At 44.8% G+C, this 27,887-nt stretch overlaps 1 protein-coding gene across 3 annotated transcripts; it reads right to left on the bottom strand.

Annotated features, from left to right (window-relative positions):
* Positions 1–701: 701 nt before the first annotated feature.
* Positions 702–21,515, bottom strand: LOC109407996 (uncharacterized). 3 transcript variants are annotated; one of them, XM_062853293.1, is made up of 7 exons: positions 21,074–21,515; positions 20,942–21,014; positions 19,031–20,130; positions 18,792–18,965; positions 18,029–18,698; positions 1,703–1,863; positions 702–1,552 (listed from the first exon to the last, which is right to left on the bottom strand). In XM_062853293.1, exons 2-7 carry the CDS (start codon positions 21,002–21,004, stop codon positions 988–990), a joined length of 2,733 nt encoding a protein of 910 aa, XP_062709277.1. In that variant the 5' UTR covers positions 21,005–21,014; positions 21,074–21,515; the 3' UTR covers positions 702–987. The 3 variants fall into 3 exon arrangements, with proteins under 3 accessions (XP_062709277.1, XP_062709276.1, XP_019536751.3); XM_062853292.1 differs by having other exon boundaries at positions 21,092–21,515; XM_019681206.3 differs by having other exon boundaries at positions 21,096–21,515.
* Positions 21,516–27,887: the final 6,372 nt, after the last annotated feature.

Raw genomic sequence — 27,887 nt, 5'->3', positions numbered from 1 at the left:
GTTTCGTTCTATGCTATCTTGGCATCCTATCTTGAACAGCGGTCGCACTCGCGTTAAGGCTGCGCGTGGAATGCATCCTTGTGAGTGCTTCCGGAGTGAGGGCTGTAAATGTTGAAATTGATTGGTCCGTCAAATTGAAGCCTCTTATTCGCGAGGGAGTGGGCAATTGTTTCACTATAGTTTCGTGATCAACAGTGTTGCCGGTAACACGCGGCCCTTCAGTAGATCGGTGAATATGCGGGTGCTCCCATAGAAGTTGAGATATCGGCAGTTCTATGTACCGAGTTTCTATTTGCAAATCTTGTTTCTTCGCATGGATCGGTGCCGTGAGCCTCGATTCTATTCTGTTGCTAATTTTCCGCCGCAGTTCTTTCTTACGGCGAGCTCGCAAGGCCAGACATCAACCACTTACTTTCCGGAGAACCATAGTTTAACGTCCTTCTCTGGAACTCGGACGTCGATCACCCGCCTTAACATGGGGTACGATCGAAATTACCACCGGGTTTGGTTACTCGATCTTAGCCTTGATTAGAGTTTGGTCTCGAATCTCTGTGCTTTGATAACGGACGGGAAGGTGACTGACAACCCGCATAACAGCGGCCTAAGCCTGTGTTTAACAAATTTGTGCGACGTTCATATTGTAATGCTAATACATATGCCTACATTTCTTTTATGTTCTAATCAGCAAAACCCTTCGAATATATATTTCAATAAATTAAGAATTCTTTATTTATTATCGCTAACTTCGCCAACTTCATCATTTTCAACTTGACTACGAGAAAACAAAATAAAAAAGCCTATATTACATCAAAAACTGTGCTTCGCCAAAATAAGTAGAAGTGTTAGCAGACCGAATAATCTGCGGTCTGCAGCTCAGAACGTTGCTCGCGAACAACTCGAATAAAGAGCAAAATGCAAAACTCGACTCTATAGATTTATCGTACAATTTTACCTTTGTGCTCAGCGCTACACTACTCGCCGCCGACTTCATTCGAATGAGATCTGCCTCTTGGCCTTCAGGATGCTGGTGGTCATGGCCGCCCCTCCGACCAACAGTTTCGCCTTGGCCTGGGACCCGCTTTTGACGTCAGCGTATGGACTCATATTTTTCTGATCCTTCCCAGAGAAGGAAATTTGCTTCTGCGACGACTTTTGTCGCTGCTCGCTGTCGATGTTCTCGCGGAGAATTGTATTCTTCGTGGATTCACTGCCGGCCGCCGGTTGGCTGCTTTGGAAGCTCGATGACTGCGACAGCCCGGCGAGGAACTCGGAACTTTGCGAGAAGACCGACGAACTTTGACTTAGTGGCACTGGTGGTGGCGGTTGACTGGAGGAACCGGCGGCCCCGAACGAGCAATCGTTCGAATTGTCCAGGATGAACACCGAGGTGGATTTGCTACGCCGCAGCTTGTTCCGCTCGTACTCTTCGGGCGATATGTAACCGTGAGGTTTCAGTAGATTTCTAGCGTTCAGCAGGCGTGTTCGCTCCCGCTGGTAGATCTCTTCCGCAGTCTGGCCCTGGAGAACATCGAACAGGTGCTTGTGTGCCAACCTAGGAGGAGTAGAATGAATTTACAATTCTCGGATACTTTTTCAAAACGACGTATCAACATAGGATTTGCGTGTATTATACGTCGTTTTGTAAAAGTATCCGAGAATTGTTGAGTATATCTACAAAGTATCTAATGGGCACAAGAATTACCTCAACATCTTTTCGCTGGTGCTGGACACAGAGTGGTCGTTGAATTCAAGAAATAACTTCTTAACAACGTGCGCTAGGATGGAAGCAAACTTCCTGAAGTTTTCGTGCTTCATCGATATTTGCTTGGATTGCAACGCTTGCGACACAGCCCACAACAGTTTCTGTAAAAAAAGATACATGTTTACTATGTGGGTTAGACATTTTGCTTTGATGTTTGAACGCTATTTTTTTACAAAAAGTAAGATATAAATCAAATAAAGCAATGTATTTTAAACTATGGGTAGAATTAGCTATATGTAAGTTAAAATCTGAGAAAAAATCAGGTTAAAATACACGTTAATATAACAAACTCTTCCGGCTTGCGATCCATTTCCTTTAATTAGGTATACCCTCAGTGTACCAGTAGCCGCTGGTGTTCCAATAGCCGCTCACGAGTGTAGAAAACGAAGTTTCCTGCAAAAATACAATCTTTTTTCCACGGATATTCAAAATATGCGTGCCGAATTATACACGGATGAAGACAATCATACATATTTATGCCAATAAACGACGGTGAGCGGCTATTGGAACACGAGCGGCTACTGGTACACTGACGGTAGTAAACACACAGAAAACAGCGATTTATACTTATGACCAGTCCTGAAAATGTCATTTCGGCATTTCTCAATTTAACCAACTACAGCTTATTTTAGAAGCTAAACCTGAGAATGTGGTATATGAGAAACTTGTGCGACTAGACCAGTTCTACAAGAAAGTCACGGAAAACCCGCTCTTTTTCGAATATTCAAGGTAAATGTCACGGACATCCTTCGAAAAATGCAAATGATAATCATGGTGAATATCAATTGGCATTTTTCGAAGGGAGTTTGTGACATTTACCTTAAATATTTAGAAAAGGGCTGGTTTTCCGTGACTTTCTTGTAGAACTAGTCTAGCCGCACAAGTTTTTCATATACCACACTCTCAGGTTCAGCTTCTAAAATGAGCTGTAGGTGGTCGAATTTCGATATGACGAAATGACTTTTTCAGCACTGCTTATGACACACATGTGATATAAGCATCACTGTACAATTGCGCTTGAAATGAGCGCCATACTGAACATTATCTCAGTTCAAGTCAGTCTTGTTAGAATTTTCTTGACACTGCGTACCGTTGTATGTACAGGAATCACACTCGTATCACATGTCTGTTCAGGGTATTACGCTATAAAACTAATTTTTTGATAGCTTCAAGACGCTAGGGCACATGTACCCTGCAGGGTCAAATATGCAACCAAATACTTCAGAGCGATCACTATTTTGCATTCCGCCCACAAAATGCTATCCCAGATTATCTTTTTTTTTTTTTTTCATTCGAGTACGCCATCTTGGACAGATAAGTTGTTCTTGATTATAGCTACTAGATATTTTTGGTTTTTCGTAGTGAAAATTCACAATCGAAGTGTTAAATTGTGCTGAAATTAACTAGCTTAAACCAGATCTAAGTTTAATAGTGCAGAAACGTGAAAGAGTGCGCGAAAGTGAGGTTTTTTTTCTTGCGGCGTCCGCCAACGGGGAATGAGGAAACGAAGGAGCCATCATGGAGACGTATGACATAGAAAAACCACCACCGTTACATCTACCATCAACGTCAGGCACAGTACCGAAAACGGCGAAAGGAACAAGCAACGAGTTACCCCCAACGGGTCAACAAAATGACAAACCAAAGCAGGACTACCTCTACACCGACAAAGATGAAGGACCATTCCGCGTCTACGTGGAATTGAATGACTCGGACCAGCAAAAGAGTATCAACAAAATCTCAGTAGGAAGGATGCTCCGTAAGGTTTTCGGAATCACAAATCACGTCACGGAAATAAAAAATGCAGGAAGGAAGAAGGTACTAGTGTACACTAACACCTTTACAGCGGCAAACAGACTCGTCCAAAACAACGTAGTAGGAAGCTACGGATACAAGGCCTACATCGCGAAACACCTGGTCTCGGTCACAGGCGTCATAGCCGGGATCCCGACAGACCTATCAGATGAGGAAATCATGCAAGATCTACACAGTCTGGTTCCGGTCATGGAAGTCTACCGTTTTCATCGGTTCGTCAACAATGCGAAAATCCCTTTGACTAGAGTTAGCGTTACCTTCAGAGCCAGCAAGCTGCCAGAGCTTGTCAAACTATTCAGTTGCTCCATCAAAGTCGAGCCTTTCTATCGGAAAGCGTTCCTTTGCCTCAACTGTTTGCGCTACAATCATAAGGCGGTGAACTGTCGCAGCTCTCGACGATGCCACGGCTGTGGTGAGCATCACGAATCGGAAGAAGACTGCAAAGGATGTATTGGGTTTCTCCTCAAACCAAATCAAAATAGAGCCAAATTCAACTTGTAAACATTGTGTATTTAGGTCTTCTTATCAGGTCCCCTGTGGGGCAAACCTCCTCTCTCTCTCTTCTAGGGTCCCTATCTACTATGGCTCCTTACGAGCGATGCCTTCATGCTACAAAAATCTTCATGCCTAGGACTTTTAGATTAAGTTTCGTGCATTGCTCACCGCTCCGCTACCTCCGCAATCGCTTGACGCCCACCGCTGCGCCGCCGTCGAACTGCTGATCGGGCGCGGTCCCACCTCCTCGAGACTGATGAGAAGCTCTATCTACCCGAGAGGCCGAATGCCCTCTACTGCGAGACGTCTCGCCTCTTGGTCGGTCTTGTCTCCTTGGGGTCAAACGTCGGCGGTTAGCGCTGTTGTTGCCACTTGCCGCGATCCAAGGACAGCGCATGGAATTACGGGACGCCAATCGTCCGACTCGATGAACGCTCCCTCTCTTGACGTGTAGCAGCAGCCGCGGCGGATGATGACGGGGATCTCCAGCCAAACACAGACCAGAATGGCTGCAAGCCTGAACGTGATTCCTCTCTCTCGGCTGGTCGCGATGTCCGTTGTCGATTCGGATTCAGCCGTGGTTATGAATGGTTCCACAAAACAAAAGGCCCTGTCAAACAACGTTTGTTTAGACATAACACATCTTTTATGCACGATTGCGGCAAATAACTCACCCTTCGGGGCCTTTCGTGTGTTCCTGCCTGATCCGATCTGACGGACGACCGACCTCCCTGCCGGCTGAGCCACCTCCTGTTCCGAATGCGTTGCTGTGCCTGTCGAATGCAACCATGTTAATGTTTGTGTCTGCACGTGGTTAACTCGTGGACTTACTTTTGCTGGGCGATCCAAGTGTGGAGAACCGCGGAAGAACCGGCCGTGTGCTACCAGTTGTGCGACGTGGATGCAGTCGGAAGATTTAATCAGCGGGTACTGGAATATGTTGGCGCCGTCCTTCCAGCAGCTAAGAGTCGCTGATTGGCCGTCGAAACCCTTGCCTTATGTGTGGAATCCTGGACGCAAAGATGGTCGCCGCCGCCGGGTTTCTAGCTGGCGTCTTGCCCGGCCCGCAGGTCTGGAGATTTGGCCCGATTCCGCTCTCACTACACTTCTTTCGCAAACTAGTGGCACCACGCGCGGTTGCTGTTGTCGTCGGTGCGGGTTTTCGTTCTGCCGCTGTTGTGTCAGCGGAAATGAAAACGTCACTCTTCGTTGGTGGTAGCAGTGCAGCCAGCGAGGTGATGAAATTTTTTATTTGTAATTCCTTTCAAGCGAGGAACAGGGCTGAGCGGTATTTTAGTTCTCTTTTGATTGCACACTGATTAAATTATGACCATAAATACACCTTAGTAAATGTTTCTCATCAAAGCGAATCTTAGTACGCAACAGATGTTCGAAACCGCACCGCTGCATATACTGCAAGAAGAATCACAGCACCACAGATGAGAATTGCCCAGAGCGTCAACGTCAGAACAACATCAAGTCGGTCATGGCTCACAAAGCCCTAACCTTCTTCGAAGCCAAGGAACTTTACCCCATCCCCACTTCAAACAGCTTCAATGCACTCGCTGCGTTCATCGATGAACCAAAGCCAGGAGATCAGGACTACGCATCGCAAGTAAGGAAAGAAGTTTTCAAACCCGCAATCAAGCATCGTGCTCGAGATATACGAAGGAAGAAGCCAGAACCAACGAAGTCGGACTCCGAAGAGGAAGAAAGAAAACGGATCCGTAAAACACCATCAAACGATATGTAAAGTATTTTCCGATCAAACATGGCCAAATAATGGAAACAAGAGGCCACTAAAAAAAATATAAAAAAAAAAAACATCAAACGTTAACAACGGAACAGCATTGAACAATCCACAAAAGGTGAATGAACAGGAGCAATGGAGAAAAAAGCTACACGATGCGCGAAGCCAACAAGCCACAACATCACAAGCAACGATTAATTACGCTATTCAGGAAGCTCTACAACGCTATTACAGCGCGATAACTGCAGATTGCACTCTTCAAGGACAAGCGAGAGAAAACTTGATAGAGACAAGCAAAAGATACCTGAGCTACGACGTGATCCACAAAGCGTAAACACACCAAAAATGGATAAGAAAAAAAATAAAAATAATGCAGGTTAACATACAGAGCGTCTCGACACACAAAGAAGAATTGCAGCGGACACTAGCCACAGGGCAGTACACGGCAGCCCTGGTTTCGGAAATGTGGACGAAAGCAGACAGAGAAACCTCCAAGCAGTACAACATCAGCGGATTCAATAAAGTATTAAAATCCAGACACGACGGATATGGTGGTGCGGCTATATACCTGCACAGAGACTTTGGATTCCAGACAATCGATATGCCAGCAACCAGTAACGGTAGCCAATGCGTGGCTATCTACGTCCCTATACTAAAACTAGTATTAGTTGCTCTATATACAGCACCTTCAACCCCTTTACAGGACTTTCAGCAGGACATCAACCTAATTCTAGCTGAACTAGAGAAATATCCCAATGCAATTTTAGGCGGAGATCTAAACAGCCATCACACACAGTGGGGAAACGAAAAAACATCGCCGAGAGGAGCGGTAGTACTACAGGAAACCAACAATTCAGACATGATAATGCTGAATGATGGTAGCCCAACGTATCGACCGCAGCAGTTGAACAAAAAAGCAACCGCTATCGACCTCACGCTGGCCTCGAGTAACATCGTGCTGGACTGTACTTGGACCGTCCTCGAAGAAGCAATAGGTAGTCATCACTTGATAATCGAGATAAAGTACAAAGCAGGACTCCGGGATAAAGAAAGGCACGTGTTCAACAAAAAACAGATCGAATCAGACTTGGCCAAGGTAGGTATGGATACAGTCAACGGTATCGGTGACCTCACCCGGGAAATAGGAGTCATCATAAAAAGAAACCGAATAATCAACCGATATGAACCAAAATATTGGTGGAGTGAGGAGGTGGAGTCGGCTTGGTGTGCCAAGCAGCGTGCGTTGGCGACATTCAACAAGAATAGCACAATGGACAACCTGATTGAGCTGAAACGGTGCGCCGCCGTTTTTGCCAGGAAGAAAAAGCAAAATATAAAGGAGAGCATCAACAAGTTTGCTGAGCAAGTGGACCCGCAAACTAGTTCAGCGGAACTGTGGTCAAAAATTCGACGTCTAACTGGGAAGAAAACAGCTACGCGAAACAGCATCATCCAGGATAGTCCAGAACTTGCTAAGGAGTTCATGGATTTACACCTAGGACCAAACGACATCTACAGAGAAGAAGCTACGAGCTACTTGCAAGTAGCGAACTCCAACATTATCGACCAAACCAAATGGAGCAACATCCTCAATCGTAAGAAATCATCGGCCCCTGGAACAGATCGCATCACGTATGAAATGCTGAAATCACTGAAGCCTCAGGTGTCACAACTCATCCTGATCGATCTTAACAACTATTGGAGACAAGGCAGTCTACCACACCAGCTAAAGGAAATCCGCATCGTAGCAGTACCGAAGCCCGGCAAGGATAACACCACCGCCGCAGGAAACAGCCCATAGCACTGTTACCTACCCTAACTAGAACTATCAATTCGGCTGTACTAGATGAACTGAACCAGATCATCGATAGCCGGGAGCTGCTGCCCAAACTGTCTTTTGGATTCCGAAAAGGACAGTCGACATCCACATGCACCTCATATATCGTGAACCTCATCCAATCAAATAAACGGAAAGGACTAACCACCATCGCTGCCTTCCTAGACCTAAGTAACGCTTTCAATGCGGTTCGCACGGACAAACTAGAAGAACTATTGGGAAGGTTGAAAGTACCGCAGGAGTATATATGTTGGATAGCGTCGTTCCTACGCAATCGCACCGTAACCCTTGGATGTGGAGAAGAGGACATCAAGAGAATTATAAGTAACGGCCTGCCGCAAGGTGATGTTCTGTCGCCGACCCTATTCAACTTGTATACAGCCGGATTGCACAACACTACTGATGAGAAGGTAACACTGGTGCAGTATGCGGATGATTTCACCCTTATAGTGACTTGAACCAACACGGAAAACGCCAAGCAAGCTGCGCAAGAGCAACTCGACAAATTCCAAGAACAGGCACAGGATTTGAACTTGGTGATAAATCCAGAAAAAACCAAAGCGATACTCTTCAAAGCCACTAACGTTGACCTGGGATTAAAGATCGCAGGGAAACCCGTCGAAACAGTCATCAACTATAAACACTTGGGAATATATCTGGATCGTTCTATGAGTTTCGGAGCACACATCCGAGAACTCTGCGGCAAAATACAGGATCGTTTAAATATGCTGAAGGTCATCGCCAAGATAAAACACGGCGGACATCCGGAAACCATGAGAATGCTCTACAAATCGCTAATACGAAGTGCACTAGAATATGGGTGCATTTGGTAACGCCAGTAAGACCAACAGAGAAAAGCTACAGGTGATCATCAACCAGTGCTGGCGTAAAGTAACTGGTTGTTCAAGAACTACCCCGAGAAACACACTGGCGGCTTTGGCAGGAGAAAGCTCATTGGACATACGCTTGGAGCAAGTAACCTGTAAGGAGGTGGCCAAACACATTCAAAACGACAGTGTGGTAGCAGAGCAGCTACTTCAACTGAGAGGACAGGATATTCCAGACGATATGCTCACACTGCTGGAACGAACGTATCTAAAACATCTGAACGTATTTGACGCGATCACCGAATATCACGGTTTACCAACATCAGCCGTTGGACATTCAAGTCACGCTGATGGAAGGAGCACCAGCGAAAAGGAACTGTAATCCACGAGTCCTAAAACAAGCCTTCTTGTACCTGCAAAACACCAAATATAAATTCCGACCGAACATCTACACAGATGCTTCAAAAATTGAGGACGCCTGCGGAGTAGGAGTATTCTGTGCAGCCACGAAGCATAGAATCAGCCTGAAGTTGGATACGGAAACATGCATAATGACTGCGGAGCTATACTGCCGTGAATCGCATATCTGTCCCATTTGCATAGGAAATCCAGCAAAGATGGGACTGATATGCGATTCACGTCAGTATACGCTATACTAGTGGCACTGAAGTATTTGCAAAGCGAGTGCATCGAGGGAGTAGTACTGTTCACAGATTCTCTGTCATCCTGTCAGTTGATTGAGGGTCTGTTGGCGAATCCTAGGAGAAACTCGGTTATCCAGGAAATCGTAGAGATTGCAACAACCATGAACGTGACAATACAGTGGATTCCAAGCCATTGCGCAATCGAAGGCAACGATATAGCAGACGAACTGGCAAAGACCGGTGTATACTCGGACCAGGTCCTGGAAAACGGAATATTGATTAACGATGCACTCCACACCTTCAACCAACTACGAATCGAATGGTATTGCACTTATGCAGAAGAGAAGGGGAAACATTTCTTCTCGATACAGCCGAGTTACAGCGATCACCCTTGGTACAAAAACAAGCCACTGAATAATTTGGAGATTCGAGGCCTGAACCGCTTGATGGCCGAACACAGCTTCGCGAACAACTGGCTGGCCAAGATGAAAATTGTAGACGACCCGGACTGCGACGTTTACCTAACCGAGGATACGGCAGACCATGTAGTTTTGCACTGCAATAAATACGCTATCACCCGCTCGGAGTATGACTTCGATGGAAAATTCCGGACGCTTGTAGACCTGTTTAAATCCAATGATGTGGACACATTCCGAGACGTTGTACGCTTTTTGAGAAAAGTGAAAAAGGAACTGTAAACAACAAAATCGGTGCTTGAGTTTGTGCCCAAGTACCAGATGCCCGACCGCGTTGGCATCAAACAGAGCGCAAACACGAAACCCACTGGGCATATGGTCCCTGTCACCGGTCCCATCACAAATGAGAAGAAGAAGAAGAAGATTATCTTTCGTCGTCTATATTCACTCCAGGTGATCTCTATGAGACACTATGAGGAGTTCCTTCTGGGATTCCTCCAAAAGTTCCTTCTGAGATTCCTCCAGGAATTCCTTCTAAGATTCCTCCAGGAATTCCTTCTAAGATTCCTTCAGGAGTTCCTTCCAGGATTTCTCCAGGTGTTCTTTCTGGGATTCATCCAGGAGTTTCTTTTGGGATTCCTTCAGGAGTTCCTTCCAGGGTTCCCCCAGAAGTTCCTTCTGAGATTCCATTAGAAGAAATCTCTTCCGAGGTTTCTCCAGGAATTTCTTCCGGGATTCTTTCAGGAGTTCTTTCCGGCATTCCTTCCGGGACTCCTCCAGGAGTTCTTTCCGGGACTCATCCAGGAGATCCTTTCAGGATTCCTCCAGAAGTTCTTTCTGGGATTCCACCAGGATTTCGTTCAGGGGTTCCTCCAGGAGATCCTTCAAAGATTCTTCTAGGAGTTCCTTCTGGGATTTCTCCTAGAGTTCCTTCCTGAATTCCTCCCGAGATGCCTCCAGGAGTTTCTTCTAAGATTTCTCCATGAGTTCCTTTCGAGATTCCTCCAGGAATTCTTTCCGGGATTCCTTCTTGAATTGCTCCAGGAGTTCCTTTAGAGATTCCTCCAGGAGTTCCTTCCAGAATCCCTCCAGGAGTTCCTTCCAGGGTTCCTCCAAGAATTCCTTCCAGAATTACCCCAGGAGTTTTTTTATGGGATTGCTCCAGGAGATCCTTCTGGAATTTCTCCAGGAGTTCCTTCCTGAATTCCTTTAGAATTTCCTTTCAAGTATCCTCCAGGAGTTCATTCTGGGATTAGTCCGGGAGTTTTTTCTGGGATTCCTTCAAGAGTTCCTTACGGGATTCATCCAGGAGTTCCTTCCGAAATTCCTCCAGGAGTTGCTTCTGAGATTCCTCCAGGAGTTCCTTCCGGGATTCATTCAGGAGTTCCTTCCGAAATTCCTCCAGTCAGGGTGTCCATCCAAATTCAGTTTTCCGATTCCCGGATTTTTCCCGGGTATGGACTAACTTCCCGAGTATGTACGAACGCAAATTATTGTTGTAGTAGGACGCTCTTCGGCGTATTTTTTATATGTATACAGTTTTAATTTGGTCTATAACTTGATACGAATCTTATAGATTTCCTGATTTCATAAATTATGATTTAAAAAAAAACTTACAACTCTACAATCACTGGTGTTAATTTCCCCTTCTTACACGAAATTTAGGATTAGAGTTAGTTGAAAAGGTCCTTTCTATAACAAGGAAATGGAATCTATATGAAAATATTATTGAAACTTATGTCACTGTGTCTGATTTTTTCACGAAATTTTTGTTGAATATCATAAAAAAATCGGTAGAAAAATATAGAAACATTTTTGGTAAACCTGGTCTTCAGAAACTAATGTATCAATTATCTGCTACATTTTGTGAAAATCTCTATCTAACTTTTTGTTCTGCTTCCATCGTCATTTTAAACAATTTACTTGCTGAATCCAAAATCTGTTGACACCGATTTTCTCCGAATTTTGAAGTAAAACGTTTGAGTTCTTCTCCAATATTAAATAATATCTTGAGGACATTCAACATTTCTTCCTTTAGGAAGTACTCCATGGGTTCTGCAAAAAAAAATCATGCAAGTTGTACCTACAACTTCTTTTAAAATGCTTCGTTCGGCTAATACATATCAGGGATTCTATTGTATACTCTTCCGAGGATCTGAGTGATGCTTCTGTTGGCCGTGGGTGGACACTCAAACCCGAAATAGCCGCAGGGAATACTTTTACGTGGGGGAAATCGTGATAAAACAAAACTTCGATATACGCGCCCGGTTGAAATTCAACTTGTTGTTTTTATTGCGATTCATACACTGAAAGAAAAGAGTTCAGAACTTCGGTTTATTTTTCTCTTAGTTTCTGGTTCGACCAGTTGCATGTTCGGTGGATCAGCGTCCCTGTTGTACTTTTCGCCAATACTCCTCCTCGCTGATTCACTGAACTAATCCGAGCTGCTTGGCAAACTGAAACATCTTCGACGGCCCCAGCGGCTTGGTGAATACATCTGCCACCATCCTGTCAGTAGGACAGTACGTCAGCTGTATAATCCCACGAGAGCACAAGTCCTTAGCGTGATGACGCTTCGTGTCGATATGTTTACTGCGCTTACTTTGCTTGTCCAATGACACAAAGTCCATACAGCTACGGTTGTCCTCAAAAATTGTCGTTGCTTGCTGAGATTCCACTCCTAGTTCGCTTAGTAATCCACGAAGCCACACTGCCTCAGATGCCGCCTCCGACAGCGCGACATATTCCGCTTCCATAGTAGAAGTGGCGACACAGCCCTGTTTCCTACTTGCCCAACTGACTACAGCATCACCCACGAGAAACACAAATCCGCTAGTCGACTTCCGATCTGACGCGTCTCCAGCCCAATCAGCGTCGCTGTAGCCGGAAAGGGTCAGCCTCTTCGATCGATCGCTGATTAACTTAAGTTCATAGTGCGCCGTACCGATCAGGTAGCGCACGACACGTTTCAATTCCGTCCAGTCTCGCTGTGTAGGGTTGTTTGACTTCCGACTCAGAATTGATACAGCCACAGCTATGTCAGGTCTTGAATTCGATGCCAAATACAGCAATGCGCCGACCAAACTGTGGTACATGCTGTTGTTCGGTAGAGGTACACTCTCCTCCTGTTTCAAATAGCCTTGATCCAGAGGGTACTTTGAGGTCTTGGCCTCCTGAAGGCCGAAACGTTCTGCTATTTCCCTGATAAAAGCTTGTTGACTCAAATAGTAGTATCCGCTTTCGTCTCTTCGCACCTTGATTCCCAGAAACAGATTCACAATGCCCAAACTGGAAATCTCGAACCGCCTGCGTAGCTCTTGCTCCAGCCGTTCGATGTCCTGATTCTCCTTGCACACCACGATCATATCGTCTACGTATATGAGTATATACATCCACTCACCGCTGCGTAGTTGCTTCATGTACAAGCAGACATCAGATCTCGATTGCCGGAATCCCAATTTCAGTAAAATCTCCTTCACTGTAGAGTGCCATACGTTCGCCGACTGCTTGAGTCCATACAGGCTACGATGGAGCTTACAAACCAGTTCTTCTCTCCCGGGAACTTCGTAGCCAACCGCCTGCCGCATGAACACCTCTTCTTTGAGCTGACCATTCAAATAGGCGTTCTTTACGTCAATATGCCTTACCTGAAGATGCTTATGCCCCGCCACTGTTAGGAGGACTCGAAAGGTTGATTGCATTGCAACAGGGGCAAAAACTTCTCCAAAATCTATACCCGGGCGTTGAGAATACCCCTGTGCAACCAAACGTGCTTTGAATCTAACTATTCGTCCTGAAGAATCCGTCTTGTGCTGATACACCCATTTGGAACCAACTACTTGACGGCCGGGTGGAAGCGGCACGAGCGACCACGTCTTCTTCGACATCAATGACTCATATTCCTCATTCATAGCACGGATCCATTTGTCCTTATCAGGACCGGAGGTTGCTTCACGAAAACTTCTGGGCTCCGTCATCGCAGCCTGAGCTACTCCTACCACAAAATCTTCGTACCTGGCCGGTAAGTCACCTTGGTTAGTGCGCTGTGACCTCCTGACTTCGTCCTGCTCCTGATCCGTACCACGGAACAGTTCCTCCATTCCGGAATACTCATCTTCAAAATACACTGTTTCGTCCAATCCTTCAAACTCAGGTTCATTGTCAATACTGTCCATTGTATCACTTCTCACCGAACAGTCTATTTCTATTTCGTCAACACTTTTCCGATCCTGCATCTTCTTCTGATAGGGCTTTTTCATTCTTCGCTCCTGCCTGGATGTGCACCGCTCCGGATCATCTGCTTCCTGCGTCAGCTGGTGTTTGTCCACCGGCTTGGTAGACTCCTCCTGATCCTTTGGACCTAGCTCCATGAACTTAGCGTCCCTGCTGATGGTTATTCTGTTGGTACGTCGATCCAGAAAACGGTATGCTTTCGAGCTACACGCGTACCCAACAAAAGTTAACTTCTCAGCCTTTCTCTGCATCTTTCCGCGCTTTGCATTCGGGATAAACACGAAAGCTTCACAGCCGAACACTCGCAAATGGCCAAGATCCGGCTTGTCGCCGTTCCACAATTCGTATGGGGTTTTTCCCACAGCGCGCGACGGGAGCCGATTCTGCACATACGCTGCTGCTGCAATGGCCTCTCCCCAGTACCGTTTATCCAGTTTGGCGTCGAGAAGCATACAGACAGCCATCTCCTGCAAGTAACGATTGCGACGTTCTGCAACCCCATTTTGTTGAGGTGCATAACCCGCCGTCAACTGCATCTCGATGCCTTCTTGCCGATAGAAACTTTTCAGATCGTTGTTCACAAATTCCCCGCCCCGGTCGGAGCGAATCACTTTTGGTTTTCTTCCGAATTTGTTTTCAACCAACCTGACGAAATCCTTGATACAATCCTTGGCCTCGGCTTTGTCTTTTAGCAGATAGACAACAATATATCTGCTATAATCGTCGATCAGTGACAAGAAGTATTTGTTACCACCCGGTGTCACATTCGACATTGGTCCACACAAATCCGTATGGATGAGTTCTAACGGCTGAGTAGTCTTGCGCGTTGACTGCTGCGGATACGGCAACCGAGCCATCTTGCCTTCCAGGCAACACTCGCAAACCATCGTAGCACCACATTTGACCAGCTTCAATCCCGTGACCAGCGCTTCCTTCTGCAATCGATCTAGTACCGCCGGATCACGATGGCCAAACCTGCGGTGCCATGTGTGCTGGCAGTCCAACGTGTGACGCTGACCAACCGCCAACGATGTGCGTTCCTCCTCCTTCAGGACATACAGTCCGCCAGAGCGTTCACCTTGTACGACAACTTCATTCGATTCGTCCAAAACTGCAACGCAATCCCGCTTGAAAAGTACGCTGTACCCGCTATCAGTAATTTTGCTTACCGACAACAATCCGCTTTCAAGCTGTGGCACAAACAGCACTTCCTCCAACTGGATGTCAACAGCGGCTCCAGCAGCGTTCAGCATCTTCACTTTTCCCGTTCCGTGACCGCCAGCCCTTGTGCTTTCACCGTTGGCCATACGCACTGTGACGGCCGGGGAATCCTCCAACCGCTCGAAGAAATCTGTGTTGTTCGCCATGTGGCATGACGCACCGCTGTCAATTGTCCATCGTTTTCCTAACTTCACTGCCGCACATGTAGCTTCGTTCACATCCGTCACAGAAAAACAAATTGCTCCACTGTGCGTATCCGTAGCCTGCTTCGCCTTCTGCTGCTGTGACGTTTTCGGTGGCTTGTTTCCAGATCCAGACGCACCCGCTGGTTCTTTGCACACAGCCTGCCATTTTCGACAATCTCGTTTGAAATGGCCTGGCTTTTTGCAGAAGAAACACAGCTTGTCCTTGGTGACCTTCTGCGTCTTCAGTGCTTGCTCACCTGCTACAGACGATCCATCTCGTTCCTGGCGCTTGCGGTACTCATCCAGCAATTTTGTTTTGATCAGCTCCATAGTAATATCTGCATCCGGACGGGCTTCAAGTGCCGAGACGAGGAAGTGGTATGACTCCGGCATGCTCCGAAGTACCATCGCAATCTTGAGCTTCTCCTCCAGCTTCAGTCCCGCACCTTCCAAACGCTCGAACAGTGCATCCATTTCGAGAAGATGTTTCTCTACATTTCCCGACTCACCGAGCTTCGTATCACACAGCCGAATCAGCAACGAAAGCTGTGACGTAATCGTTGCTTTTTCATGATACGTCCTCAGCGCATCCCATACTTCTTTGGCTGTAGTGGAACTTTTTATCAGGGTGTACTGGCTTTGCTCAATGCACAAGCCGATAGTTGCCTTCGCCTTCTTATCCGCTCGATTCCATGCCTCGGTCACTGGCACTGGTGCCTGCTCCGCAATAACGTGCCACAGTTCCTCCCGAGTGAGGAACATTTCCATCTGGAAACGCCACGTGCCGTAGTTATTGTTGCCGAGCTTCGCGATGGAAAATTTGCTGGGATCCGCCATCTTTGCTCAGAACAACTTTCCGCGTGCCGACCGACAAATCGCGACAACTTTCGCTCTTTCCGCCGATAAAACGTTCCGAATTCACGATTCCCAATCTGGGCCCATAACCTGTTGGCCGTGGGTGGACACTCAAACCCGAAATAGCCGCAGGGAATACTTTTACGTGGGGGAAATCGTGATAAAACAAAACTTCGATATACGCGCCCGGTTGAAATTCAACTTGTTGTTTTTATTGCGATTCATACACTGAAAGAAAAGAGTTCAGGAAGTAACAGTTTGAAACATTTCTTCACAGAGTCCATAGAAGATTCTTCTGTGGATTCTACTACTATACTAAGGAAATCTGTAGGAAATTTCTTATGGGATCCCATCAGAGAGTCTTTCATGAGCAGTTTTTTTTTAAATTCGCTGTAATTTACAGTGTTGTACTTACTCTTCAGAATTTTATTTATATTTTACCTAGCTCCTCAAAAATTCTGTACAGAAGCGGATAGGCAAAATATCACTGTTTTTCAATAATTTTCTCCTTGACTTCTGCCAAAGGGATCAAATTTAAGGGATCTGGCAGAAATATATGAAGAGGTTCACTAAGAATGTCACCAGAATCCCTCCAGAAACTGACACATTTTTTTTTTCAAACGTGAAAATCTCTTCGCCGTAAGTAACTTCTGCAGGTTTACTGAGTTCGCCAGTAATTCCGATTTTCCTAACAAGACTCAAAAAGTCCATCGTGAAATTTTGCAGAAATCTGAAAATTTCGCCTAAGAAGTATATTCTGATTTCTTTTACATGAATTTATCAAGATCCAACAGAAACTACTAAAACTCCTGAAGCTGCCTTTCTAAAAACATATTCAACCGGCAACTCTGTTAATGTTGCTAGAATTCTATTCAAGACTTGCTTGACACTTATGAAGTACGAATAGACACCATAAAGATTTTTCCCGGTGCCTTTTACAATTTCCCGTGTTTTTCCCGGTGGTTTCGAATTCCCGGGTTTTTCCCGGTTTTCCCGTATTTCCCGGATGGTTGGACACCCTGTCAGGAATTCCTTCTGAGATTTCTCCAGGAGTTCCTTCCAAGATTCTTCCAGGGTTTCTCCAGGAGTTTTTTATGGGATTCCTCCAGGAGTTCCTTCTGGAATTTCTCCAGAAATTCCTTCCTGAATTCCTTCGGAAATGCCTTTCGAGATGCCTCCAGGAGTTCCTTTTGGGATTCCTCCAGGAAATCGTTCTGGGATTCCTCCGAGAGTTATTTCTGGGATTCATCCAGGAGATCCGTCCGAAATTCGTCCAGGAATTACTTCCGACATTCCTCCAGGAGTTCCTTTTGAGATTCATCCAAGAGTTTCTTCCAGGATTCCTCCAGGATTTCCATCCGGGATTTCTCCAGCAATTCCTTCTGAGATTCCTTTAGTAGTCTCCTCCGAGATTTCTTCAGGAGTTCCTTCCAGGATTCCTTCAGGGGTTTTTTTCTGGGATTCCTCCAGAAGTTCTTCCCGGAATGCTTCCAGGAGTTGCTTCTGGAATTTCTCCAGAAGTTCCTTCTGGGATTCCTCCAGGAGTTTCTTCCGGGATTCATCCAGGAGTTCCTTCCGAAAATCCTCCAGAAATTCCTTCTGAGATTTCTCCAGGAGTTTTTAAAGACACGGACACGTTTAGTACTTCCAGTGAGCTATTCGCTCTTTGAAGGAAGCACGACAGAGCTCGAGAGACAAGAGACCTCCAGCGTACAAAAAAGACCTGCAGCGCAAAATAAATGAGCTAGGCACACAAACGGATTGGCACGTAGGTACTCGCCTCTTTCGAGATGGTTGGGCTATCTAGTAGCAGAGTGTGCAGCGCGCAGAGTTTCGAATCAATGTGGAGGTACTAGGGATAGGAATTGCTGGATAAGCATCAGGATAACAACGGATCCTATTAAACCAGTGCCGATTGCGTTGAGCTTGCATGAAGAAATAACAAGATAGCCCCAAATGAAGTGAAGATACGTTAATCAACTGCTTACCTTGCGATGATTCTCCGTCAGCGTCACCGATTCCGAGTTGGCCCGGACCAACGTTCTCCCGCTGCCGCTACTTTCCAGCGCACTTCTGGTCACCTTTGTTTGCGATCCCAAACAAAAGCTTTGACTGCGCAGAAGTTTCGACGACCGGGGCGTAAGATCATCGTTCTTTTTGACGGGATCATTTCGGGACATTTTCTGCCTTTGAACTAGATCATCGTCGGCTTCATCCGCCGGTCGTTTCCTCTTGCGGCCGTGCACTCCGGAATCTAAATCGACCGACTCTCCGGTGGAGATATTTTTGATTCCACTGGAGTCGCTCGGGTTGGTAACATTGGTGATTGGCTCAGTCCCTGCGCCGCCGAAAGCAGACAAAGCAAGGCGCCGTTTTACAGGCGGCGAGAATAGGACACGCTTCAGTTTTTGCGTTTTGCTGGATGCAGCCGTTCGACTGACGGAGGGTGACGCATGGCTGCTGACCTTTGGGGCCGGTTCATCCGGAGGGCTTTGAAATAGTGCCCGTTTGGGCGCTTCCCTGGAAAGCGCTTGCGAAGGTTTGACCACCGGTAAGCTAAGGGTTCGCTTTTTGGCCGATGATCCCGGAGTCTTCCGTCGGCCAGGGGTGCGCCGTTTGGGGGTTCTCCCTTTACTCTTGCGGCGGTTGTCTGATTTTCTGTTTGGCGAAATGAAGAATAGGTTTGGGTTGGGTTTGCAAGGAATTTTGAACACAAAAGTGGACTTAAGATCTGCTTTTGAAACGACTTACCTGGTGTCGAGTACGATTTGTCTATTGCACAAACGTCGCTGGTTGCCCGCCAGCGACGAACCACCACCTGACGAGCTGGAACCGGCTGAACTGTTCAGAAGGTTGGCCGATGAAAAAGTCGCTCGTCGACGAGCTAGGTGACTCAGTCGGCTTCCGGGTGATTTGTTCAACAGTCTATAAACATAATTGCAAGAATTAATGGGCTGAACAGAGTGAGATTTTTCTGAAATAGAACTTACTTTAATCGCATTTTCTTCTTGGCACTCGGGGGCGCTCGCGATACGTCGAACGAGGTGTTCGTTTCCCTACCGATATACCGCTCAACGTATTTTAACCCAAGTAGCTCGATCTTCTCGGTCACAGCGGAATGATTGTAGTACACGCCATGGGCCCTTGCTGTCAGTACGTTTGGCCACTCAAGTTCGTTTAGTTCCCGGGGTGGATGTGTTGGTTTGCTGAGGCAAGCAGGTGAAGACGGAGTGGCTTCCCCCGTTTTCGTGGAGTTCTCTACGACAATTTCATCGTTGCGGTAGAACAATCGCTTCTCGTTCTGCTGAAAGAGGCTTAGCATCTGACTGACGTCGATGCGAGAGTACGTAACAGACGGAGGTGGAAGGACCCCCGAAAGAGAGGCCTGTAGCTTCTTCAGGAGTTTCCTCTCGATTTGCTCCACCGGATTCAAGGATACAGTTGTACTATTATTTGCCGGGATGTTTTCAGAATCCGTTGCATCGCCGTTATCCGACCGGGCATCATCATGGCAGCTGCCGTGATCATCATCATCGTCGTCGTCGTCATCGGCGAAAAGATCCGGAGATTTTTCATTGGTGTAGTGCATCAATGAACTGTTCTCCTTCGTCAGCATTTCGTACGACTCATTCAGCTTGTCTTGGCGTACCTTCTCGAAGCCTTTGGTGGCATCGGTCAGCTCGCACTGCGAGCTTCCACCACCGGATGGAGGAGCATTCAAGCTTCGAATCTTTCCATTGAAAGACAGTTCCTTGGGGGGCACTTTCAGCTGGCTGGTTTCACCCTCGCCGGATGAAATTTGATTGTCCACCGCGTTGCAGCTGTCTTCGGCCGTCAGAATGCCGGTGATACGCTCCGGTTGTTCTACGGCGGAAGGAGCCACTTTCGCAGCTGCTTCGTCATTTTCCAGTTTCTCAGCACTTGGTTCGCTGCCATTGTCGTCCTCTTGATTTAGCAAACTTTTAATCTTAGTTTCGATATAATGCGAATCTAAAACCACGGATTTTTGCTCTGAATTGCTTGCCGGGGGGTCCTCATTGCTGGGTTCCGATGAACTGATTACCGACGCTTCTCGATCGCAGTTTGAAACCTACGACGAAAGGAACATAATGTTATTTGAGTAAAACAGCACATATGTATTATCAGTAGGTCGGCTCCAGAGGCACGTTCTCCTCCATTTGGGAAATTTGTGTCATCAATCTGAGTTTCCTATAAATGCTAGTTATAGGGTAACCAATATAATTTGGACCCCCATATATTTTGGACCCCCTGGATCTTATTATCACAACTTTCACACATTTAATGAAGAGATGACGGATGTTTTTAGAATCATTTGCTAAATTAGATTGCTCTGCACGGGTAGCAATCGTTTCCTCACTGGAAATATAGTTATTTGCCTTGAAATTATTTTTTGTCAATTTCGTCATCAGTGCGAGTGTCGCAACATGTTTACAAAAAGAGAATATGGCGCTGAGGAAACTTGCAGATGTAAAAAAGAATGTTTTCCATTCTAGCGCATTAAATTCGCAAAATTCGTCTTATCAGCCTTTGTCGTAAGTAATTAGGATGTGATTCAGTATATTCAAGTGGCAGATTCTTTGAAAATAGATTCAAACGGATTTAAACACCGGGTGTCCAAAACTGAAGAGGGTCCAACATACATTGGGGTGTCCAAAACAGTGAAAACTGATGCTTCAAAAACAAATTATTTTCATTAAATTTTAAACCAGAAATGACCTTTTGGGTATTTTCAACGGACAGTGGAGGTCTTAACGATCATACTAACATCATCATTATGTGCAACATCCGCTGAATCTGGCTGATTTTGACTTAAATTCAAACTAATGTCCTCTAGGGGTCCAAAATTCGACCGTTACCCTAATAGTTCTATGTTTACTAACCAACGAAATGTTTCCAATCGACTCATTGTTGCTAACACTCAATCTGCTGCACTTGGTTATCATCTTTCACTAACTGAAATGAGATCAAGAAAAAAATCATAATTCAAGCTACTCCCAATCCAAAAATGCCACCTTTTTACGTGCATTTACCTACCGCCACCCCAATGTTGCTTGCATTGATTACGTATGTAGAATTTTCCCACTTTTCAGCGCCGAGCCGACCGACGAACCGCGGGATTGACTGACACTGTTGTGGTACTGCGCGTCTTCTTCCTCCTACTGTTCTATACTGCTGCAGCCGATTTCGAATTTTACGCTCCTTTTTTTTGCCAACAATCTCGAACTGTGCCACCCTTGAACTCACTTTTCCCAGTGCATATTTCCCGCCCTAAATTCACTGATATCACTAAAATTTCTAGTAAACTACCTAACCCGCCCTTCGGACTACCATTTGCACTGATTGTTGCGATTATTCGATTGCAAAAACTACCAAAATTTTGACGAAATTTTCTCTCAAACTTTACAAGCCTGATGCGCGACGGACGAACGACTGGATGGACATCTTTTTCGGGTTATAAAATTGCGTTGTGAAATATTTCCATTGCTGATGCGATGCGACGTTGCAACAGCTCGGTAGAACAGTTTCGAACAGTTACCGTAAAATGTAGCGTGGTGCGGAAAAATAAAGGGACAACTCAAGCATAATTTTTCAAATCGACGTATCTAACTTTTTCACTGATCTGAGTAAATTCATGGTCAATGTTGACGACCATTTCACTAAAATAGTTTTTTATAAAAATACTTTTCATAAGTTTTTTCGTGCTTCACATCACCAGGGATATAGCCCGCACTAGGTAAGAAACAAAACCTACTCATTCCATATCATTTTCACAATGAATTTTGACAAAAATACACATACACCGGGTTGGTTAGAGATACGTCATGCCAGATACGTCGCTTTTGTATGGTTCCAGTTTGGTGTATCTGTTACTTTGGATTTTGGCTAGATACGTCGTTTGGTCTTCTCATGTTTTTTTTTCTTTTCATCCATTTTTTGTTTCAAGAATATTACCACAGAGAACAGACATCCAATTCCAGTTCCGAAACTGTGTAAGGAATTTAACGATCATTTGAAATCGGCAACACAAGTGGCAATAGCGTGGCGCTGCAATCGGTTAATTTCCCATACTAATTTAATTCACCACTTGAAATGTTTCAATTCACCACTGACTGTGGCAATATGGTGTTTGGTGGCGTTAGTGTTGTCATCGTGTATTGGTTTGCAACCTTACTCAAGTAAAGATTCAAATCCTTACACAACTTTCCGAATGAAATTTGTTCTAGCCTGGATGTCTGTTCTCTGTGATATTACCTTGAATTCTGTTCATTCTTTACATACTGCTTCCTTTGGAATTGAGCCTGCTTTTTGAATTGGTTTTTTATATGCTTTTTTGGATAAGACTATCTACGACTGATCCCATCCGTAGAACTGCAGGGTAAATTGTTGGATTTACGGAACGGATGATGGCAATATATGAAACAATATAAAAATCAATATACAAATTTTAAAAATAAATAAATCTAAATTAACACTGAATATCTGATTGCAAAACAATGAGAAAATTGTTATAAACATTTCTGCAATTATCCTAAAAAACGATAATCTGTGATAAAAAAAAAGACTGAAGAGACGGTATAAACTATGTGTGAAGTACACGGAGAAAAATGGTTAATCATTTTAGTTTATTATTTAATAATAATTTTTCATTTGCCTGTTTTAAACATTGCCATGCATGAAAAATATGCATTGCTTCATTTATAATATGCAATCCGCGGAATTTGCGGTATTTATTGGTTAACGTGAATATCAAGACCCTTATAGTACTCTTAGGACTTAATAAAATATTCAACTTGACCACCGCCATTATTGATAGGAAGTTATAAAGTTATCCGCGCTCATGTGTTTAGTTTGTCCGCGAGTTCCTCTAGTGTCCTTAGGGAAAGCCATGGCGTATCCCAAACCGCGATCGCGATTACTACTCCATTGTCGGTAAGTACATCTAGAATATGTTTCTTACAGAGGCTAAATTGTATGTTTTTCTTATCTACAACAGCTTTCGGCACTACCGGAAAGATCTGGACTTAACAGATACTGGCACCACCAGGAAGATGCATCGAACCAGTTCCTGCTAGAAAGATGATCCGAACTTCACAGATTTCAGCACCGCCGGAAAGATCTAGTCAGTTCCTGCTGCAGAAGTGGTCCGATCAAGGATCGGACTCCGGCTCCGGTGCAACATCATGCAACGATGAACGAACCGTAGGAGTCTCCGTGCAATAAGCCTGGTGCTAATTATCTCCGACTAATATAGTTCAGAGTAAGATTTACATGTATTTTAGATAAGGATAAAGTTAATAAATTTATTATGTGAACTGTTTTACTCTACTAAACTTATTACATTTTTCTTATTCATCGCAATTGAAAAAAAAAACAAAAACAATTTCAAATATGCCTTGACAAATATATTTGATATATGCATTCCAATGCAAAACTCCAATGTATGCATTGAATGAATAACCACCAAAATATGCATTCGAAAGGGTGGGCAGATCGAATATGCTTTTAGTAAAGATTTTATGCATTTTAGCATTTTCCAATCTCTCCGTGTAGACCAAGAAATCGCTTGCTGTCCGAACTCGCTAACGCTCGTCGGACTAAAAATAAGGATAACATCTCTGTTTGCATTATACCGAGCAAAATCTTGGATTTGTGGTGTGCCTAGAACTGAATCGACGCAAATACGGCGCGTCGGATATCACAAACTTCGGCGGCCTGCTGCCGCCTTGTTTCCTCAATCCTCTATATGCGGCTTCGCCGCATGTGTCCCGCCAGCTGTGAACAGCGAATAATTTTCATTCCGACAGTTTTCCAGGCTAGAGCGAAATATAACTTCATAGCACTCGCAATGTGTCTGAACGATTGTCATCGAAAATCACATGGAAACAAAGCCCACCAACAACGTTTCCTTGTAATTTAAACAACGCTTAATAAGAACTTCTGAAATTTAGGTGGCCCTTACCAAGGTTCTTACGATCATACATCTTAAAATTAAAGTATTGATAATCTTTTTATCCGAAAACCAAATGAATTTCTCGCAACTATGGAAGTGAGTGAATATATATTTGAACATATTTTTGTACGAAATTTGCCTAAACCAGATCTTATCTCTGATCTCATCTCATCTCTCATTTCATCTTGCATCTCTCATCTCGCATCTCGTCTCTCGGCTCATCTCTTATGTCATCTGTCATCGCATCTTTCCCCTCATCTCTTATCTCATAACTCATCATATCTCTCATCTAATCTATAATCTCATCTCTTCATCTCTCATCTAATCTCTCATCTCATCTCTCATCTCATCTCTCGTCTCATCTCTCATCTCATCTCTCATCTTATCTCTCATCTCATCTTGCATCTCTCATCTCGCATCTCTCGTCTCTCATCTCGTCTCTGGCTCATCTCTCATCTCATCTCTTATCTCTCATCTCATTTCTCATCTCACTCTCATCCCTTCTTTCTACCCTAATCCTCTAGCCTACCATCTACCCCATCCTCTACCCTACCTTCTGTCCTAACCCTCTATCCTACCATCTACCCTACCTACTATCCTACCCTCTACCCTTACCATCTATTACACCCTGTACCCAAACCCTCTACCTCAACTCTCTATCCCAACCGTCTACCCTAGCCTCTATTCTACCCTCCACTCTACACTAATCCTCTATCCTACCCTCCACCCTACCCATTCGACCTGTTGTCCCATTTGACCTTTTGTCCCATTCGACCTCTTGTCCCATTCGACCTTTTGTCCCATTCGACCTTTTGTCCCATTCGACCTTTTGTCCCATTCGGCCTTTTGTCCCATTCGACCTTTTGTCCCATTCGACCTTTTGTCCTATTAACAGAGCTATTAGTGAAACATCTGCAGTGGTTGAAGATTGATAACAGAATGAATTATTTATTAAGTTCTAGGATGACATACGTTTGTTAAGGCTAGGGCAATGCATACTATGATTAATTGTTTCTCAACACCCCGCCTCAATTAATTAATCCTAATAACTCTCGCAGCTTCCGAAACCTAGGCGCAGGTAACCCTTTCGTCATTGCATCGGCAATCTGCTCCTCGGTTGGCTTGTATTGTAGTTGTATCTGGTTTTTCTGGAAAAAGTATTGAATGTCGATGTGTTTGATTCTCCGGTGTTTCCGTGGTTCTAGGCAGATGGCAATACAGGATTGGTTATCTTCATAGACGGTCACCGGAAGCTTCACTTCTACATCCAGAACTTTCAGCAAATTAACGACCCATATTGCTTCGCAGCTAGCTTGACAAAGGGCCATCAGTTCAGCTTCAGTTGTAGACAATGCCACGGTCGCTTGCTTCCTCGTGGCCCACGAAATCGTAGCTCCATACAACTTCAGGACATATCCAGATACAGATCTTCGGTCATTCGTATCGTTTCCCCAGTCCGCATCAGCATACGTGCATAATGTTTCCGGGGTAGAAGAACGGCAATATATTAGTTTGTAATCTGCTGTGCCTCGCAAGTACATCAGGATTCGCTTCAAGTACGTCCAGTGTTCATCTGTAGCACAGCATTGGAAACCAGCAAAATAACTGACTGCTGCACAAATGTCCGGTCTCGACGTAACCATCAAATACATCAGGCAGCCGACGAGTTCCTTATATGGCTTCTTCGTGAATTGAGTTTTGTTTTCACACTTTAACAGCTTCAGATGAGGATCTATCGGAATAGACGCAGGTCGGCAATCCTTCATTCCAAAACGCTCGAGAATTTTCTTGACGTACTGCTTTTGGTCAATCTTCAGAATACCATTTGTCCAGTCCCGCTGAATGTTTAGACCAAGAAAAGTTCTCACCTCGTTAAGATCCTTCATTTCGAATTCCGTGGATAACTTCTTTTTCAGGTTTTTTTTTTTTTTTTTTCCTCCCCTGTTGGGGAAATTAAGCCACTGCGTCCAATAGGCTGAACTTTTGTGGCATGTCCCGTTTTGATATTCGCATCTAGCCAGCTAATTACCATGTGTCAAGTAATCAGCTACTGCCACGACGCGTCGTCTCCCAGTCAGGTGCAATGGAATTGATAAACTCCAAGACCTTCCCAGGTTTTGCAGACCAGATCTCACTGGGTTGCAAGCAACCACTATTTAGAAATCTTTGCCTGCGCGTGTATAAAGCACCACAACTGCAAAGCAGATGTTCCGAGGTTTCACGTTCCGTATTACAGAAACGACAGATATCACTCTGAATATGGCCAATATTTTTCAAGTGATACCTGCTCGGGCAGTGTCCAGTTACTAGGCCAGTGTATGTACATAGAGCTCTCTTGTTGAGCTCTAAGAGCTTTTTGGTTTTATAAGCATTTGGTGTTATAAATCGTTTTGACTGATTGCAATTTTTGACGTCCATCCAATTGGATATCACCCTCTGCTCAGCCCAGCGTTTCAGGTCCATTTTAATTGTACAGTTTGATATACCACAGAATGGTTCTGGGCCAGCAAACTGTAAGTTGGAACCACTTTTAGCAAGCTCGTCTGCCATTTCATTCCCTTCAATGCCACAGTGACCTGGAACCCAGTATAAGTTTACTGAATTCCCTTGGCACAGCCTGCGCAGTGAAAGAATGCATTCCCAGACAAGCTTTGAAGTACATTTGTAAGCGCACAATGCTTTTAGTGCAGCTTGACTATCTGAGAAAATACAAATATTTGCATATCTGTATTTTCTCTCAAGGCAGATATTTGCGCATTTCAAAATAGCAAGAATCTCTGCTTGAAACACCGTAGGATAGTGTCCCATCGCCACTGATGTTTGTATTCCAGGGCCGTAGATTCCTGCTCCCGTTTTTATTCCAACTTTTGAGCCATCTGTATAGAATTTGATTGACCCTTGACGAACAGTGGGACCTCCGACTTCCCAATCTGCACGAGTTGTTTCGTGCAACTTGTAAGGAACATCATGGTTCTCCACAGGTTTCATCCAGTCTTTAATCATTTTCATTACTGGCCTATTTTGGAAGTATTGTGAAATGCTCAGGTGACCTACAAGATCACCTGGCATAAACTTTTCAACTCGTTCAAATCTCAGCAATTCCTTCTCTGCTTCTAATTGCACGTACTCGTGCAAAGGTAGCAGATTGAGAATCGCATCTAAAGCTTTTGATGGTGTGCTTCGCATCGCTCCTGTAACAGCAATGGACGCAAGACGTTGAATTTTCGCAAGCTTTGATTGCGTGGTAGCCTCTTTTGTTTTTGGCCACCAGACAAACGAAGCATACGTCACTTTTGGGCGGATTATGGCAGTATAAATCCACATTATCATTTTTGGTTTCAAGCCCCACTTCCTGCCAATAGTTTTGGAGCATAACCAGAACGCACTTGTTGCCTTACCGATCACGGACTCAATTTGAGCATTCCAGTTCAGTTTGGCATCCAGAATCAAACCTAAGTATTTGACTCGATCACTAGGATGAATTTGTATCCCTCCAAGCCGAAAAGCTTTTAGGTTGATCTTCCTTCTCCTAGTGAAAGGGACAATTACGACTTTTGTCGGGTTGATGCTAAGGCCCTCCTTAATACACCATGAGTGTGTATAGTTTAGGGCCCTTTGCATTCTCTCCGAAACAGTTTCGTCATACTTTCCTCTCACTATTATGACTATATCGTCTGCAAAGCCCACAACTTCGAAACCTCTTTCCTTCAAGCTTCTTAGAAGATCGTCTACAACTAAGGACCACATTAGTGGTGAGAGGACTCCTCCTTGAGGGCAACCCTTTGTTGCCCTTACTGTTATAGAAGAACTTCCCAGCTCAGAGGTGATTTCTCTTTTTGCAAGCACAGTATGAATCCAATGTATGATACATTGGT

This window comes from Aedes albopictus, chromosome 2, assembly GCF_035046485.1.
Source record: "Aedes albopictus strain Foshan chromosome 2, AalbF5, whole genome shotgun sequence".
Taxonomy (NCBI): Eukaryota; Metazoa; Arthropoda; class Insecta; order Diptera; family Culicidae; genus Aedes; species Aedes albopictus.
The sequence above is the reverse complement of the archived record's forward strand: the minus strand, read 5'-3'. Positions and strand labels throughout refer to the sequence as shown.